This window comes from Schistocerca serialis, chromosome 9 (assembly GCF_023864345.2).
Source record: "Schistocerca serialis cubense isolate TAMUIC-IGC-003099 chromosome 9, iqSchSeri2.2, whole genome shotgun sequence".
Taxonomy (NCBI): Eukaryota; Metazoa; Arthropoda; class Insecta; order Orthoptera; family Acrididae; genus Schistocerca; species Schistocerca serialis.
This window is the reverse complement of record NC_064646.1, coordinates 254,431,141-254,446,894: the sequence shown is the minus strand read 5'-3', so window position 1 is coordinate 254,446,894 and position 15,754 is coordinate 254,431,141. Positions and strand designations below refer to the sequence as shown.

General features: G+C 43.1%; 1 protein-coding gene across 1 annotated transcript; it reads left to right on the top strand.

Moving 5' to 3' along the window:
- Nucleotides 1–951: 951 nt before the first annotated feature.
- On the top strand, nt 952–15,500 carry LOC126418898 (pupal cuticle protein 36a-like). The gene is made up of 5 exons (XM_050085915.1): nt 952–1,045; nt 7,890–8,050; nt 10,323–10,685; nt 12,896–13,290; nt 14,949–15,500. The coding sequence occupies exons 1-5, from the start codon at nt 1,037–1,039 to the stop codon at nt 15,044–15,046; spliced, it is 1,026 nt and encodes a 341-aa protein (XP_049941872.1). The 5' UTR covers nt 952–1,036; the 3' UTR covers nt 15,047–15,500.
- Nucleotides 15,501–15,754: the final 254 nt, after the last annotated feature.

Sequence of the window (15,754 nt, the reverse complement as noted above, 5' to 3'; positions counted from 1 at the left end):
GGAAGCTTTAAATATACGACTGAAAGCTTGAAACATTAAGAGAAAAGGTTTGAATTGGTTGGAAGAAGATAGAAAAAGACGTGATGAATAAATGTTCCTGCCATCGATGGCTCACCTGAAAATGACTGGTAGGTGTGCAGTCTAAATATTATGGGATGTATTAAGCGACGGCCGACTGCTAGTCCGAAATTTTGTTGGAGCATTCAATTCGTAGGGAAAATTTTGAATTTCACGAAGTGATAGATGATAGGGTAGTGACAGAAAAGAGAAGAGCAAATGAGGAGAAACTGTTTTTGCTAAGGGTAGTGACGGAGAAGAGAAGAGAAAATGAGAAGAAACTGCTTTTGCTACGTTGCCCCTAGGTGGCCACATTGAATGCAGTGCTGAAAGAGTTTATTAGAAATATTTCTGAGATGAACACAGTTCTAAATATAAAGCCGTTAAGGAGGAAAAGCAAGTTACGAAAACCTAAGATCATAAATCATCAATTTACAACTTCGCTGTGACATAATGCCATGGGGTCCTTTGTATCATCAAAGGGAATAAGTAGGCACTACGAGTCCACGAACTACACCCGTCCCTAAACGCTTCCGAGAGAACACTTGTGAGCCCAGCTGTCCAGACGTGCACTGAAAGTGTCGTGACACAGCGCTGATGCCGCACAGTAGCCGTCAGGGAGGAGCACTCAGCACTGCTCCGCCTACGGCGCCTGCCCGTAATCTGGATGTTGACTGAGCATAATCTGGCTGCCCCTCCACCGCGACCACCGTCTCCAGCGGTAGCGTGCGAACCGCGTGTGCGGCCGGTGATGATCGCATTTCGCAAGCGACCCCGTTGCCCGCGGAGACCTGTCGGTGCAAGGATGCGCGGAAGAATTGGAGGGGCGTGAAGGCGCGGCAGAGGGTGCGTAGCGCCGCTGCGTATAAATAGAGCGGCCACACCACTCGCCAGCATCAGATCACTCCATTCCATTCCTGGCGATAGCGTCGTCATTCGCACCGTAATCTTCCAGCCAGGGGCACTTATCACAAGCATCATGAAACTGGTGAGTAGATTAGCTACTTCAAAATGTTTAGGGTGTTTGAAGACCGTTCATACACTTAGTGTAAAATGAAGCCCAGTGGTAGCTGGACCCGTCATCGGTTGATGAAAGTAAAGTCCTCCGGCTTCAAGCATGCACTAAGCTTCAAAAATGGTTCAAATGGCTCTAAGCACTATGGGACTTAATATCTAGTCCCCTGGACTTAGAACCACTTAAACCTAACTAAAGTAAGGACATCACACACATCTATGCCCGAGGCAGGATTCGAACCTGTGACCGTAGCAGCAGCGCGACTCCGGACTGAAGCGCCTAGAACCGCTCGGCCACGGCGGCCGCCCACGCAGTACGCCTTTCGATTCGGGGCATTTCAGTGTTCCGTGAGCGGTAGTGACCGCTTTTACTGCTGATGAAGTTCTTCAGTTGGACGCAAGTGGCAGAACGCTCCTCGACTTGATCTTATCTTTATCTATACCTATGGAAACCTACGAAATGCTTACAGTCCGTGAGAGCTAACACTGACAGTAGGCTCACTTTGACAACTGACATCTGCAACTGTTCCCTTAATATTCGTTAGCTGTTGCAGCGTCAATTTTCCCAGCTGTCATCAAATTTAGTATTTAGAACAGAAAGGACTTCCTTTTATGATTTGAACATCCATTCGTCAGTATAGTCGCTGAGCCTGAGTAACATTACAAACGGCCAAGTGTACGAGTTACTTCAGATCGTCGTTTGTACCATATTCACCCCGAGATCATCTACACGCTATTACAACAACATGTATGCGTTGTTTGGTATGATCTCTAGTCATATACAGCACGCGGTGTGTCTCTGATCTCTAGTCAGCTGTAGCATGTGGTGTGCCCTAGCGCTCTAGTGCTTCTTTGGTAATCACGTAACAGGTCAGTCGTATTTCGATCATAGAACCTAACAAAAGGCAGTGACTAATGGCCAGTCCCTATGTCTGCATGTTTAAAAGAAACATTACGTGTCAAATTTCGTTAAACAGAAAACCTTCGATGTAGAATGACTTCGGTCTGTGTGACAGGTAGCAAGTACTACATGACAAACACGTGTAGCGCTCATAAGGAAAGTAGGAGGCTTCATCATTCTCGTATTTCGTCTAGTAAAAAATGTGCAAGTGTGTGTGAATTCCTAAGGGACTAAACTGCTGGATCATCGGTCCCTAGACTTACACACACCTTAAATCAACGTAATTTAACATATGCTGAGAACAACACACACACGCATGCCCGAGGGAGGACTCGAACCTCCGACGGGAGAGGCTGCGCAATCCGTGACATGGCGCCTCTAACAGCGCAGCCACTCCGTGCGGCCATTGCGTCTAGTGCCTAAGAGTCGAATGCGTTCTTTCATTTTTCCACAAGATCTGCCATTAAATCAATTCATTCTTTAGGCATCTGTCAGGCACCTCCAACACTGCAGTACTGCGTTTTAAGCAAATCGACGGCCACGAATATCTTTCTTCAGTGATTCATCATCATCATTTAAGACTGATTATGCCTTTCAACGTTCAGTCTGGAGCATATCCCCCCTTATAAAATTCCTTCATGATCCCCTATTCAGTGCTAACATTGGTGCCTCTTCTGATGTTAAACATATTACTTCAAAATCATTCTTAACCGAATCCAGGTAACTTCTCCTTGGTCTGCCCCGACTCCTCCTATCCTCTACTGCTGAACTCGTGAGTCTCTTGGGTAACTTTACTTCTCCCATGCGTGTAACATGACCCCACCATCTAAGCCTGTTCGCCCTGACTGCTAATCTTCAGTGATTAAAAAAAAAAAAAGTAAGTCGGATGGAGAGAGATCGGGACTGTTATGGAGGATGTGTAATTCCTCTCAAACAAATCTTCGGCGTTGTGTTCGAAACAACTTTGGCAATAAGTGGACGAGCCCACAAGTGTCAAGAGTTGTTTGAGACCAAGCAGCAGAAGTTTCGCTGGGAAGCTCTGATACATTCTCCATACAGTCGCGATCTCTGCCCATGCGATTTGTATTTTTTTTTTTTTTTTGAGCCATGAAAAAAGATATTCGTGGCTGTCGATTTGCTTTGGAAGAAAGCGTGCACAACTGGATACAATCACCGTCCAGTACGCAACCACGAAAGTTATGACGATTGCTTTTGAAACCTAAAAGTGTACTTACTTTTTTCGGTTTCCATTTCACTGTACATTATAGAATATGTTTGTAAATTTCCGTACTTTACGTACAGTGAACATTAATGGACTATGAATTTAGGTGGAAATATGGACAAAGGAATGATTTAAGACTTCCTCGGTAATGAGATCATTCGAAATTGAGGGGTCCACCATCCACATCTACAGGTAAATCTACAGTCTGCTCTCTTCATTGTGGAGTGTAGTGCTGGGTACATCAGTTATATTTCCCACCCCCCCCCCCCCCCCCCTATCATACAATAGTACGCGAGAAGAGCTACTGTCCATAGATCTAAGAGCTCTCGTTCCAACGATCCTCTCACCAAGCGAGATGTACGCAGATGCAAAGTGTTGACCTTCTCTTTTCCGAACACATGCTCCCTCAGCAGTAAACCACTCAATGATGCACAACGCCTCTCTAGCAGCGTCTGCGACTGGAGTTTGCCGACAACTTCCTTAACGCTCTAGCACCGACGAAACGAACCCGCGACGAAAGAAACGGTGAAGGAACCAGCCCTATCTTTGGGAAGGAATCATCGTGGTAGACAATGTGATTTAGGGGAATTCTGTAAAATCAAAAACAGGATATCGATATGGTAATTGCCTGTATCGTATTTGCCTGACACCATACGACTCGGTTCTCACGGAATTCAACGTGAGTTCGCCTGGTGGCCTACCTCACTGCGACCCACCGAGTGAGGCGGTCAGACCGCCGAAGACGCGCCAGACGAGTCTTGCCCGCCTCTCGCGTAATCTCGGAGGATTGGCTGCGGTCTCTTTTTGCTGCCGTAATAGCGCAGTGCCGTGCCGTGCGGGCGTTAGAAAGTGAGACACGGCCAGGCCGGCGTCTGCTCCAGAGGTCGCGGGCAACTCGGCTCTTGCGTCTAGTCTTTCTGTCCAGATGGGATTTCAGAGCCGCTGCAGCCGCTGCAATCCGCATTCGTCTTGCTGGGTGCAGTGACGAAAATGCGGCAGTGAGTCAATATGCGCTTCTGGAGAGGATCTCGGCGAAGGGGCCTCAATTGTTTGCTAATCGTAAAGAGACGTGAATGATTCCCGGAGCCAGTCTGCAGTAAGAAAGATGCATGCGCATGAGTCACTGTATGTGGGCGTGACTGTCGTGCTCACTACGGCAGTTAACCCCCACGTGGCTGACTGCAGCGGCTCCTTCAAACGGGGTATTGTGTACCAGCTTTCTGCTCTGTGACCCACTATCACAGTCGACGGTGACACAGTTGCCATCTACATCTTAATATACACACAGCAAGCCACCGTACGGTACCACGTACCACTGTTAGTCGTTTCCTCCCCTGTCCCACTCGCAAACAGAACGAGGTGAAAATCACTGTGTGTAAGCATGTCTACGAGCCCTAATTTCTTTTAATCTTTTTAGTCCTTACGTGAAATGTATGTTGGTGGTAGTAGAATTGTTCGGCAGTCGGCTTCGAATTTCGGTTCACTAAATTTCCGCAATAGTGCTTCTAGGGATTCCGATCTGAGTTAAAAAATGGTTCAAATGGCTCTGAGCACTATGGGACGTAACATCTGGGGTCATCAGTCTCCTAGAGCTTAGAACTACTTAAACCTAACTAACCTAAGGACATCACACACATCCATACCCGTGGCAGGATTCGAACCTGCGACCGTAGCGGTCGCACGGTTCCAGACTGAAGCGCCTAGAACCGCTCGGCCACGCTGTCGGGTATCTGGGTTCACGAAGCATCTCTATAGCAGATGCGTGCTGAGCGAACCTACCGGATCACCAACTTAGCAGCACGCCTCTGAATTCTATCGATGTCGTCACTTAATCCGACCTGGTGCAGAACCCAAACACTCTATCAGCACCTAAAAATGTGTCTACTAGCGTTCTGTACACGTTTACGGATGGGTTACACTTTACCAAAATTCACCCAATAAAACGAAGTCTACCATTCACCCTCCCTACTACTAACCAGGAGTGCTCATTCCATTTCATATCACTCTGGAACGCTATTCCAAGATATTGTGACCGTAACAAGTTCTTGTTCTACTCGTACGAAGGAGGACGTACATACAGGCTAAGCATGTCGTTAAAACTCTGCCACCAACTAAATGATCCCACGACGAAAGAAAATGTGAAGGAACCAGTCGCGTCTTTTTCAAGGAATCGTCACGGCAGATAAAATGATTTGGGGTTGTACAACCAGCAGTGATCAAGTACATTCTTGGGAACAGAAGCATTTTCACGTATTTAGGAGACAGTCGGTCAACTAATTCATAGCGTGAATGCAGAAAATGGTCTGTTCAGAAACATTCTCTGCACAGTTATAAGTAATTACAGTACCAACTTATAAGAAGTCCTCAACTACTAGTTGGAATAGACGTCTGTTTCAACAACTAACCAGTATCAAGTTCATGATATCGTGAATTCACATTTTATCTCGTTTAAATGGTACGCACAGTGTCCCAGGCTGTATCGTTCACTGGAAATTGGTAAAGTGAGTGCCTGGAGCTGAAAAGTCACCGATCGAATGCTGGACGGACAGGGAGTATTTTAATATACCTTTAACCCAGACTTCCACTCTCATGTGAAGATTCGCCAGGAGTGCAGTTCGGAGTCCACGATAGATTGTAGGTCCCCTTCTACGGTTAGAAATACTGGTGTAGTTTAGAAACACGTAAGTCGGTAAAGTGGTGTCGAAATGAAAGACTACTACGTTGCCATACAGCCACGCGGGAGTATTATAGAGTACTAAGGTCCAATAGGCCATTAGTGTCAGACTGCGTGAGAACTGCTAATATTATCATATGAGGTAAACTGAATTCGTTCTGACACCGGAAAAGTAGACAATTTTAGTTAAAAAGCAAGCGGTACTGGTCGCGTTGGGCCTGAGCGCTACTAAACGCAAACGTTTTTTCGTTCCCTGTGTCAGTTTTTGTTCGTCAATGTCAAAACAAGTATCAGACTAAGCAAATTAGCGTAATACGTACTCGATCAATTAGAGATCTAGTGGCTGCATGATAGTATCATTCTAGAACTTGTCTGAGCATTTATATTGTCCTCTACACATCAAGATAGGTAATGATGTATTGCGAATCCTCATATGCACTGATAGATGAGCTCGAAGAACTAAGTGTAAGTAAGCACTTTAAACTTCATTGATATTTGGCCTTTCGATACTAGTACAATGCCTGTTGACCAGGGTGCTCTACCGGCCCCCATCTCATTCCCTGTCCTGCGACGTGGGTATGGAGGGAAATGTGGTCAGCACATCGTTATCCTGGCAGTTTTATAGAAGTTCCAGCCCTTGGAATTGGTATTACTCGGTTCAATAGTTCCTCAACACGCATCACGAGGCTGAGTGCATCCCGTACCGGTCCTCGCTCAGAAGGAAAAGATCTTGGCAGTACCTGTAGTCGAACCTGGGTCTTCCGCATGGCACCCATCTATACTGATTGCTCGGCTACGGAGGCGGATGTTGATACCCAAATTTATATCTACCTGACTTCCTTATTTGACAAGCAGTTATTGAAATTTCAGTTAAGCTCAGTTATGAACTTATTTGTCCCTGATGAAAAATGCTAGCAGATTTCTGATGGAGATCTACTCTCACGCAAAAAGAGAGATAAAATGACATTCAAAGGTCCAAACTGAATTTGCTTGTGATATGAGAAAGCCTGGAACGAGTAAAGAATATTTTCCTATTAATGCAGGCAACTCCGATGTATTTCAAAGACCTGATGAACTGCACCTCATTCCAACTGCGTGCAAGGACTAACACATAGACTCTTTTAATCCTGTGTACCTAATAAAATATCCTCACTTTGTTTTACAGTAGCCATTCTGTGAACTGTGATATGGTGTTACAATATTTTCCTTCTGTAATTCGTTAATTATTTACTTACTGTTGTGAGGCATGGAATTATGAGGTCGAAGATAAACCCGATAGAAACGTTTCAAGTGAACTAACGTTATAATATATATTATGGGGACCTCCATTTAGTTTCTGCATGCCATGTCATCTATGAAGCACACCGCACTGATAAACTTCTTAATTAACGATCTACAATTCATATCTGCTGCCGTCCAAACATATCTATTTCGAAACAACTTGCACCTTCCTTACTGTTGTCATCTTCCCCTTTGCTTCTAGTCTAAACATATCCATACCACTATCTACAAAACAGTATCACGTTTTGATTGTAAGTACGACGAATCATGATATGATTCTGGCTGTCCCTTGATGTTTCTTCCTATGACAATAAACATAAGGCCACTGCTCTTTGAAAGAAACGGTACGGTTTAATGTTCGTTCGAAGACGAAGTAATTAGGGTGTACCATAATCTCGGAGTGGGGAAGAAAGCAACCCTATATTCCCGTTACGAGATATGAGGAAATGACAGAAAATAAATTTGGATAGCTGCAAAGAAATATGAAATCTTGTATTTTACCATAGCACCAGTCCACTTGATTTGTGGTAGATACACATGTTTGATGCGAGTAACTTGGGCCGTTTGTCGTTCATTAAGCACACAATGTTTCTTTTCTTATAAATTTACCAGACTAACGACTGCACATAGTTTTTGTTTATCTATATTCAAGATCCGGATGAAAATTTTCAGTTTCAGTGCTTCGAGTTGTACCAGTGAACCACTCTGGGTTTTAGATTAAAATGTCCATCGTTTCCCAGTTGGTGTTGGCAGCCCTGGTGGGTATGGCGGCAGCTGGCCGCCTGGATAACTCATACCTGCCTCCTGCGGGTGCACCCCTGGCCGGTGGAGCACAAGGGGCCATCGCAGCGCCATTTGGCGGACCTGGAGCTGGTGGAGTCTTCGGAGCTAGAAGGCCTGGGTGAGTATTCCGTAGACATTCAGTTTGTACTGGTGCTCTCTAATCTACTAGCAGAGCCTACAAGGAGACTTGCTATTAATGGTAACACATTTGAATCTGTGACGTAAGCTGCCCCTGAGCAACAGCATTTTCGGAGGATGAGAATCGTCGACCCGAATTATGCCTTACAGCTGGGGTCTAAAAAGCTGAAGACAGACCAACACAAACTAACACAGCATCATTTGAAATAATCTTTACAACACTAAGTGTGTGAATGTACTGCAAGGAAATTGCAGCTACATTCAAGCACTCTACTTTAATTTTCTGGCCATAGATACAGATGTATGTCTGTGGAAAAGAATTTAAGTTTGTTGGTTAAGCAACAGAAGGACATTAATCGTAAAAAATTAGTGATTTTGCGGACTAGATGATCTAGAGCCATAAATGAGAACTGTTTCCTTCCACAGCACTTTTTTGACGTGTATCATTTTACAGAAATGGGATTGCGCCACACACCAAGTTAGACATCGAAGAGTGCTAGATGACTACATAAATCAATGTAGCGTAAAATAAATTTGAGTGTTTTTTTTTGTAATATACATACAAAGAGAGATTTTATCAATTAAAACTCTATTTAATGAAGCTATTTTGTATTCGGTTTGTCCCTCTTTATGCAGAATGTAATTGAAATTTTGTATGTAATGATCAGATAGTGAAATATCAAATATATAATTGCAGTGCCATAACCTTTTTTAATGCGGCATTAGTTGATACTCAAGTAGGATGGGAGAAAAGATTTACTTAGAGAACGAGCTTTTCTTTGCATATATATTTGTCATTAAAATTATTTTCACACTCACGTACAGACATTAAACATGAATAAATTCCATCTTTCAAATCAAGCAGCTTCTGGATGAAAAGCAAGAAATTATAGAAAATTCTGTTCGGAGTAGAAAAGATAACTGGAACGTATCACAGTGGTGTAAAGGGAAATCGAGACGAACAAATTTTATATAGGACACTTGTCGCCTATGAGACTTTCAAGGTCTATCTAAGCTACAGCGGATGCACAATACCTACAGCTTAGTCGACTACTTGGTTAACGTTAAACAATGGTGAATCCAGGATGGAATAATGGCAGTATTATGAAAAGCATAGAGTGCTACACACCGAATAGTGGAGAAGTTGAGGCACAACAAGAAGACTGCTAAACATCTGAGCTTTCGGCGAAAAGCCCTTCTTCTAAATTAGACAATACACAGACACACACACATTCAAGCAAGCACATCTCCCGCTCACATGACAACTGTCTCTCGCCTTCGAGACTGGGTTGTCAACATTATTAACTTCAATTTTCCCGCGGGCATTATGAAAGGAAGAAGACTTATACAAGAACTAATTACATTCACAGTTCACCATAAACGTAACCGTCACCAGCACAGTAGATTTGTAGCAACAAGGGCAGACAAACAAAAGCCGTATTTGTGCTGTTAAAATTCACAATATTTTGAAGTAAAATAATCACAGATACCAGCTATCCATATTATAAATAGCAGAACAAGGGGTTTTTAATATTCAAGAACTACTTTAACCAAAATATCATGATGCGTTGCTTGTGCTGTAGCTTAGGTACCTTTCGTAGACCGGTTTGAGTCTGTTTCCTCGTTTGATACACCACAAATGTCATGCATCAATTCCTTCGCCTCAGCTTCATCTAGATCACTGTGGTAGAATATAAACAGTCATCGTTTTCACCTTGTATAAACACGAATGGGAGACCCGAAAAGCGAAACGGAAAAAATACCTTACCTTTGTGAACATTAGGGTTTTAGGTACGTCACTGGTAGTAACTATAGATTTTACTACGATGCAGGCACCGCAATTTCATTGTACTACCGGCATTAGTAACGAGTGCAGAAAGTATTTATGTTGAAAACATCAGGTTCATATTGTTTTGAAATACAGGCTTGCATGATACATGTACAATAAAGGAGCCGACTATCAAGTTTTCAGTTTCGATGTCAGGACGGTAATGGAATCTTTTTATTTGTCAAGTGAATTACATGTATTATATTGTACTCATAGGAAATTGTAATTACACTAACTGCTATGTTTCTTGATAGTGGTAGGTCCTCAAACGAACTGTTTGTGTCACATTGTAGGAAGGCCTGAATATATATATAACTAGTGATCCACTTTGAAAATGCAGTGGCTCTGTAAATTTTTCTGGCGTGAGATGGCTATTCTTTATAGTATTATTTCCATGAAATTTCACACCTGTGTGATTTTACAGTTTCGGAGGAGCTGGTCTCGGTGGTGCTGGCTTAGGAGGACCTGGAGGTCTCGGTGGTCCTGGTGGTCTTGGTGGTGCAGGCCGAGGAGGTCTTGGTGCTGGACGAGGCGGCCTGGGTGCTGGTCTGGGAGGTGCAGGGACTGGCGCCGGTCTTGGAGGTCTTGGTGGACTTGGAGGCGCCGGTCTCGGTGCTGGCCGAGGTGGCCTAGGAGGCGCTGGTCTTGGTGCTGGCCGAGGTGCAGCCGCTGGTCTTGGTGGTGGTGCTGGCAGATTCATCCCAGGCGCCAGTGCTCCAAGTGGACCAGTCATTCCCATCCTCCGATACGAAAATGTCAACAATGGCGATGGAAGCTATGCTTTCAGGTAAGTTTTTCATAAGGCTACAGTATTCACATACACACACAGAAACTGAACCAAATTAATTCACATTTCAAACCTTCATTTGTTATCTTTCAAACACATTTTTCAGCAGAATACTTTTGCTGCTATATTAGCAATAAGCGACACATCAAGGAGAGGGATCTCAGAAAGAATCTGCTGTTACTCCAGATAGGCATTAAGATAAGTACGAAATCTTATTTCAGCGGACACAGTTTCTAGCCCAAACTTCAATCCAATGGGGCGCTGTCATCAGAGAGGTTGTGGAAATTTGAATGAGTATCATCAGATTTAGGAGAGATACAGTGAGTGTGGAAGCAGGGAGTGTGGAAGCGGGAACTTCGGCCTACAGTAGTTAACACCATATTTGATATCGTGATAAAAACAAAGACGCTATGAATGACCTTTCATCTTTGATGCCAATGCAAATTCTGCTCTCAGTGGCGTCACATACATCTTTCTGATTCTGTTCCTTTTTCAAGAGCCTACTGCTTTATTATTGATGGAAATAATGGTGGTTATTGTAGAAAGCTCAGAATTCTCATTGAGATTTGAAAAGGGCAGTGCCCTGAGAATAGCTGATAGTAGAATTGCGTTACGAGAGACTTTGGGGTTAAATCGTATGCTACATTCACGCAGTACCATGCTGAATATGCGTGATACAGACAGAAAATGGAACTCATCTCACACGTTAGTTAGCCGATTGTGAACACAATAATTAGATATTAATTATGCATTTATTGCTCATTTTTAGTTTGTCCCGTGCAAAATAATTTGTTAATGCAGTCACAATTGGCCAACATCGGTCTACTTTCCAGTAAAGTAAATCGTTTGAGACATCTTTTATATGTCTATAAGATTTTTACTATAGTTGCAGAGGGAAGATACCGTATGAAAATCATTCTCTAACATACTAAAAATTCTTATGTAAGACGCTTAACAGTTACACAAAAAGAAATTAAATCTATAAGTGTCCGGTACCAGTCTGTGATTCCACAACATCTATAGTTTTGGAACAAGGAAAGATGCATTTGTATTACATATTGGGACGGAACAGTGAAATCACGAAGACAATCCAAGCTCAAGAAGAGGGTCAAACACCCGCCGTGTCCGGAGGCGTACTTCCTTTCTACAGTTTTTGAGATGTCTTGGAATTCTGGCTCTGCTTTCCCTGTGCGTGTATATCATTATGTGAGTTGTTGTTTGCAATATGGGAAAATTTAGAGGAGCCTATAATATGTAATCGATAAACAGCAGATGGAAAAATACAATATACACTTGTAGAGCACTGTCCGTCAGGTGTCGTTTGCAACAGGCTTCCAGCAGAACTGGAAGAAACACTGAGTAGTAAGACCCCAGCTCTCAGATCTATGTTGAAAGGTAACATTGTGCCATCCCACTTCTGTTCCGTACAGGGGCTTCTCGCAGTAGTTCAGAATTCTTCTCTGTAATGTGTTTTGATTCTTATACTCACTATGGTCTTTTCAATGATTTATTAGTTCTTTGATTCAGTTGTTCATAAATTTTCTGATCAGAATTATGTGAAACATATACCGTATCGTTCTATAACAATTAGCTGTAGCTGGCATGATCCCATAGAATTTGATAATTTGAACTTTTTCGTATTTTTATTGGCCCTAATCCTATATTGTTTCGGGATAAGCATGTTAATTACTGCCTCTGGCAATGTCCTTTCGACAGTCCTTCACCTTGGGAACAAGCCCGGTATTCACCTATTTGGTGGGAAAACCACAAAAAAGAAATAATCAAGTTGGTTGTACCACTGGCCATCGTCGTTAATCTGGCGGACTGATTCGAGCCCCGTCGCCAACCCTTTACCGTGGGTACCAGCCCAGCATTCACCAATTAATGTGAAAAACCGCCTAAAAGCACAATCTGTCTGACAAATTCGATCCGGGGCTGTTGATCCTCCCTGAAACTCACCGAATAGAGAAGCAGGATGTTAACGTATGTGGCCAATAGTGCGTAATATCTGATAATGAAATAGAACTACTCAGCAATATGTGCCACCTCTACCACAAACACAGAAACATACATGCACACACATAGTCTGAGGGTTTCCAGCGCTTGATAAGCTACACTGGGTAAGCCAAACGACTAATGTCAGATCATTAGAAGCATTCTCTTGATCACTTCAATGACACTATGTCCTCACCTCGTTCTTATTTTCCCAGTTACGAGACTGGAAACGGCATCGCTCAGGACGAGCAGGGCTACCTGAAGAATGCCGGAATTCCTGATGCTGAGGCGGAGACCGTGCAGGGCCGCTACACATACACTGGAGACGACGGCGCACAATACACCGTCACCTACACCGCCGACGAGAACGGCTTCCAGCCGCAGGGTGCCCACCTCCCCACTCCGCCACCAATCCCTGAGGAGATCCTTCGCTCTCTGGAGCAGAATGCCGCTGAGGAGGCCGCTGCCATCCGGGCTGGAGGAGTTGTCGGTGGTGACTACAGTGGTGCCGGTGGCGCTGGAACTGGAGCTGGTACAGGCTTCCGTGGTGTCGCTGGTGTTGGTGGTGTCTTTGGGGGTCGCCCAGGAGCTGGCGGTGCCCCTGGTGCTGGTAAGTTAATAAAAGTCTGTTCTGGTTCACTTCATTGTTACCATTCGGAAACCACCTCTTCTTAGCTCCCGCCTCTTACAAGCTGAGATGAAGAGTTCCTTTGATGGAACATTACGTGGGTGTACTGCTGGTCACTAAATTTAAGGCGAGCAGTTCATGATGGTGACAAACCTCAACACTGTATTATCCTTCTAACGAGTATGTCATACTCACCTGTTTCAGTCGCTGTCATTCTTACATCTCTTACACCATCTACCTAGTTCTCTGTTTCCAGTCGTCCGATAAATCATTAATCTTTGGCAGTCTTTTTACTATCATGCAATCAACATGATAATTCGTCCCGTTATTTTTGTCATTAACTGAAAGGAAATTTAGATTGATCTTATTGTTTTATTCCTTATTCTATCTATTTTACTACAGCCCCTTACATATCTCATGAACTTCTTCTCTACTGGCTGTACACGTGATTTTCCTGTTTTGTTACTGTCCATGATTCGGAACCATATAAAAGACTAGGTGCAATCACAACTTTATGAAATTTAGGCTGTGTTTTTTTCCTTGTTTTGCATTCCAAAGATTTTCCGATTGTCATGCACATAACTGACATTTATTAACCTTCTTCTCAATGTCTTGGTCATTAATTAAAATCGCATCCTAGGTAAGTAAAGTGGAATAATTCGTGTAGAATTTTCTCTATTACTATTATTATCGATCTGACTGGACCCTTCGCTTTGAAGGCCTTTGTATCTGTGTTATTTACAGATGCAATTGAATTGTTGGTATACTGCGTTTTCTTTCATTCTATAGAGGATATCCCGGGAGGTATGGTCATACGATAAGAACAATTATTCGAAGCAATTTTCGTTTTTGCTACTGTGAAACACGTCTCTTCTACTGAACAAGTATTCAAAGCTCTTAATGTGTGCAAGTTGGAGACATGTTTTTCCTTGTTTTGGCCCATAGTATCTCCTACCTGGAGCAAAAGCAGATGGAATGAGGTATAACAGACCAGCTCACTCCCATCATCACGTCTACAGGTTACGCAAAATCACAATAATACGTTGTTAACTCGGTAATGAATAATTGTGTAAATTCTTGTGTTATCCAATTACGCAAAAATACTTGTAAACAGTTACTTTTTCCACTCTCGACAACGGAATGTAGTTGATGTAGGAGAGGAATTTGACAAATACAAACTTCAGAAAGAACTATATTAATTAGAAGACATGTATTACTCTGATGCAGTCTCCATATCGTACTGTCGTGGCAGACACACGTGTAACATAAATTCTGTAGCTACTTACGAGATTTTGTGAAATTACAAAAACTCTGTCAGATTGGTCTAAAAGACAATGACCAGCCTGTAATACGAACTAGTCTTCTCGAACTTACTAGAGAAGTATTAAACACAACGATACCTCACTTAGAGAAGAGCCGAGTAAAGCTCGTAACATCAGTCCAGAAGCTGATTGAAATATAAAATTTCCAGTTTAAGTATCTCCCATTATTTATGGCTTTAATTCTTAACGATAGGATACAATTCACATGCTCCAGAGTAAATTAAATTCCAAGTTAACTTGCCGGATCGAAAGAATTTTGAATGATTCGTGAGAAGCGATGTTGTTTGTGACGGAAGCCTCTGCGTCTTTTTTTTCCAGGAGTCTTCGGACGGCCCGGTGCTGGAGCTGGCCGGCCCGGTGCCCTGCCCAGCTACTCGGCGACCAGCGGTTACTCCTACCCTAACCCTGGCATGTAAGTGTCTGGAGGTTTCCAGCTGTGGCCTGGATGTCCAACACGCTCTGTTGTCTCACCTAGCTGGACGTAGCCAGTGCCTCAGTCCACTGCCCACCTAGTACTTTCACACATGAATGCGGACTTCTTTTGCCACTGTGTCGACTGCACAGACTCTGACAAGTATACCTGACGATTTCACTGTTGTCTTAGTGGAACTTAAAGGCTCCTACTGACTATATCTATCTCGCGAAAACATCACTTGTAAATATCTTAAATTATTTCTTACTCCTTTTCTATTTTCTACTGCAATGTTCAGACAGTAAAACTTATGACGACAATGGCATTGTGCGTGGCAAAGTTCGCGACTAGCAACTCGTGTTCTGTGCCCATAAAAAAACTATTTATTTCTGTGATGCAAAAGTGAAAAAAACCTATGTAAAAATATATATTTTGTAATAAATGTTGTTTTAAATATATACCACAAGTTGTTCTTTTTTCTTCACCACACTAAAACCTTGACCCTCTAAAGCGATACGAAACGAAGCCATCCTGGCGTTCAAAGGTAAACATTTCCTTCTGAAGGAATTTTAAGGTTCGACTTGAATGCTTCACGTTGTCGTATCACGTTTGGAACCTAGGAAGGAGTGACAGAACTTAGGTGATGAGATATCTACTAACACAAGTCTGCGACATAAAAATTGTTTCAAATTTATTACGTGATTTTTATAGT

What these genes read in the sequence shown, in the direction of transcription:
- LOC126418898 (XM_050085915.1), top strand. An exon ending in TTCGGAGCTAGAAGGCCTGG is followed by an intron (nt 8,051 to 10,322) that starts GTGAGTATTCCG and finishes GTGATTTTACAG; the next exon opens with TTTCGGAGGAGCTGGTCTCG. An exon ending in GATGGAAGCTATGCTTTCAG is followed by an intron (nt 10,686 to 12,895) that starts GTAAGTTTTTCA and finishes TTATTTTCCCAG; the next exon opens with TTACGAGACTGGAAACGGCA.